The sequence below is a fragment of the Belonocnema kinseyi genome, chromosome 6 (genome assembly GCF_010883055.1).
Source record: "Belonocnema kinseyi isolate 2016_QV_RU_SX_M_011 chromosome 6, B_treatae_v1, whole genome shotgun sequence".
Classification (NCBI taxonomy): Eukaryota; Metazoa; Arthropoda; class Insecta; order Hymenoptera; family Cynipidae; genus Belonocnema; species Belonocnema kinseyi.
This window is the reverse complement of record NC_046662.1, coordinates 15476194-15477955: the sequence shown is the minus strand read 5'-3', so window position 1 is coordinate 15477955 and position 1762 is coordinate 15476194. Positions and strand designations below refer to the sequence as shown.

The following is a 1762-nucleotide window of genomic DNA, read 5'->3' as shown; positions in this document are numbered from 1 at the left end:
CCAATAATTTATTAGCATTATTTATTTATTTATTTTTCAGATATGTTTCTGTGCTTGAGGATTGTTGGGGTAATTCAGTTTTTTGGAGGATCATACTGGATCCTCTCTCCACTTTTTGGGGCACTAAAAGCTCGATGGTGTAGGTGATTGAATAAATCATTTTCTGAATTGAAATACCAAATCTAGATTTAGGAATAATAAAACTCATGTGAATGACTGTCTATTTAAATTATAAATCACCAGTAAGTTTAGAAATTTCGAACAAATCTATGTAAGAAAATTTTCATTATTTTCATAATATAAATTGTAAAAATTAGGATAATAGATAATTATTAGATATCGGTGAATGCCAAAAAGTCTACTATTTTACCTTTCAGCCATTTTCCATATTTCATTTAATTAATAAATTTTTTATAAATATGTCTCAATAAAATACTTATATCAAAGCAAAATTTCGTAAAGTTTTAACATTTTAGGCGTTTATAATTTATAAATAAAAAAAGACATCAAATGACTGGTAATGCAACTGTCCAATCTACAAAATTTAAAATAAAAGATTGCTAAATAATATTAACAACTTTTTTAATATATGAGATGAATATTTCACAAAAAATAGAAAATTGAATGATCAACTAAGGATATGAATTTTTAATGAAAATGATGAATCTTTAACCCCAAAAAATAACTTTTACCCAAACAGTTGAATTAATTAATTTAAACAAAAACAAACAAATAATTTTTAGCAAAAAAAAAATAATTTTTAACGAAATAGATGAATTTTTAAAAAACAGGACGAACTTTCAACGAAGAAGATTAATTTTTTTACCAAAAAAATACAAATCTTCAACGATATATGTATATCAATTTTCAACCAAACAGTTGAATTTTTAATAGAAAAAAAACTTTCAGCAAACAATTTAATTTTTCAATTAAAATTGGAAAAATAGTTCTGTTTACTACCAAAAAGATGAATCCTCATCCAAAAAATTAATTTTTAAGCAAAACAGTTGAATTTTTATTTAAGAAAATTAATTTTATACCAAAAAAAGACGATTTTTAACAAAATACATAAATTTTGAACCAAATAGTTGTATGGTTCAATTGAAAAAATAATTTTTGTATCATAAATAGAATAGTTAAATTTGCAGTTGAAAAAGTTCATTTTAAACCAAAAAAATTACAAAATTTTAACAAAAAAGTTCAATTTTCAACTAAAGAAATCAATTTCCAATAAAAATAATAAATCTTCAAGTCAAAAATTTAATTTTTATCAATGTAGTTCAACTTTTAAATGAGTAGTTAAATTTTTGACAAAAAAATTCAATTTTCTAAGAAAAAATATAAATATGTACTCAATAAAAAGTAGAATAGATAAATTATCAATCCAAAAAAACTGTGTTTTAAGAAATTCATAAATCTTGAAGCCACAAAATGCATTTTTAACCTGATGGTTCAATTTTCAATCAATCAGTTAAATTTTCTATTAAAAAGATAGATATGTATTTATTCAAAATAGGCTTATAGTTCAATTTTAAACTAAAGAAATTAATGTTCAACCCAAAATATGAATTTTCAAAGAAGAATATTAATGTTCTACCAAGCAGACAAATTTTAAACGAAATTCATACATTTTTAACTGAATAATTGCATTTTTTAATTTTTTGTAAATTGAATAAGAATTGGAATAATTAAATTTTCAGTAAAAAAAGTTAATTATAAACCAATTTTTTTTAAATTTATCTTTTTGTTGAATAATTATCAG

General features: G+C 21.2%; 1 protein-coding gene across 1 annotated transcript in view; it reads left to right on the top strand.

Moving 5' to 3' along the window:
• The window catches only part of LOC117174403, a 77193-nt gene extending 76838 nt beyond the window's left edge, over positions 1–355 (top strand). The window contains exon 11 of the mRNA XM_033363497.1: positions 41–355. Within this exon, the coding sequence (XP_033219388.1) occupies positions 41–147 (107 nt within the window). The 3' untranslated portion in view covers positions 148–355. The remainder of the gene's footprint in view (positions 1–40) is intronic.
• The last annotated feature ends 1407 nt before the right edge of the window (positions 356–1762 follow it).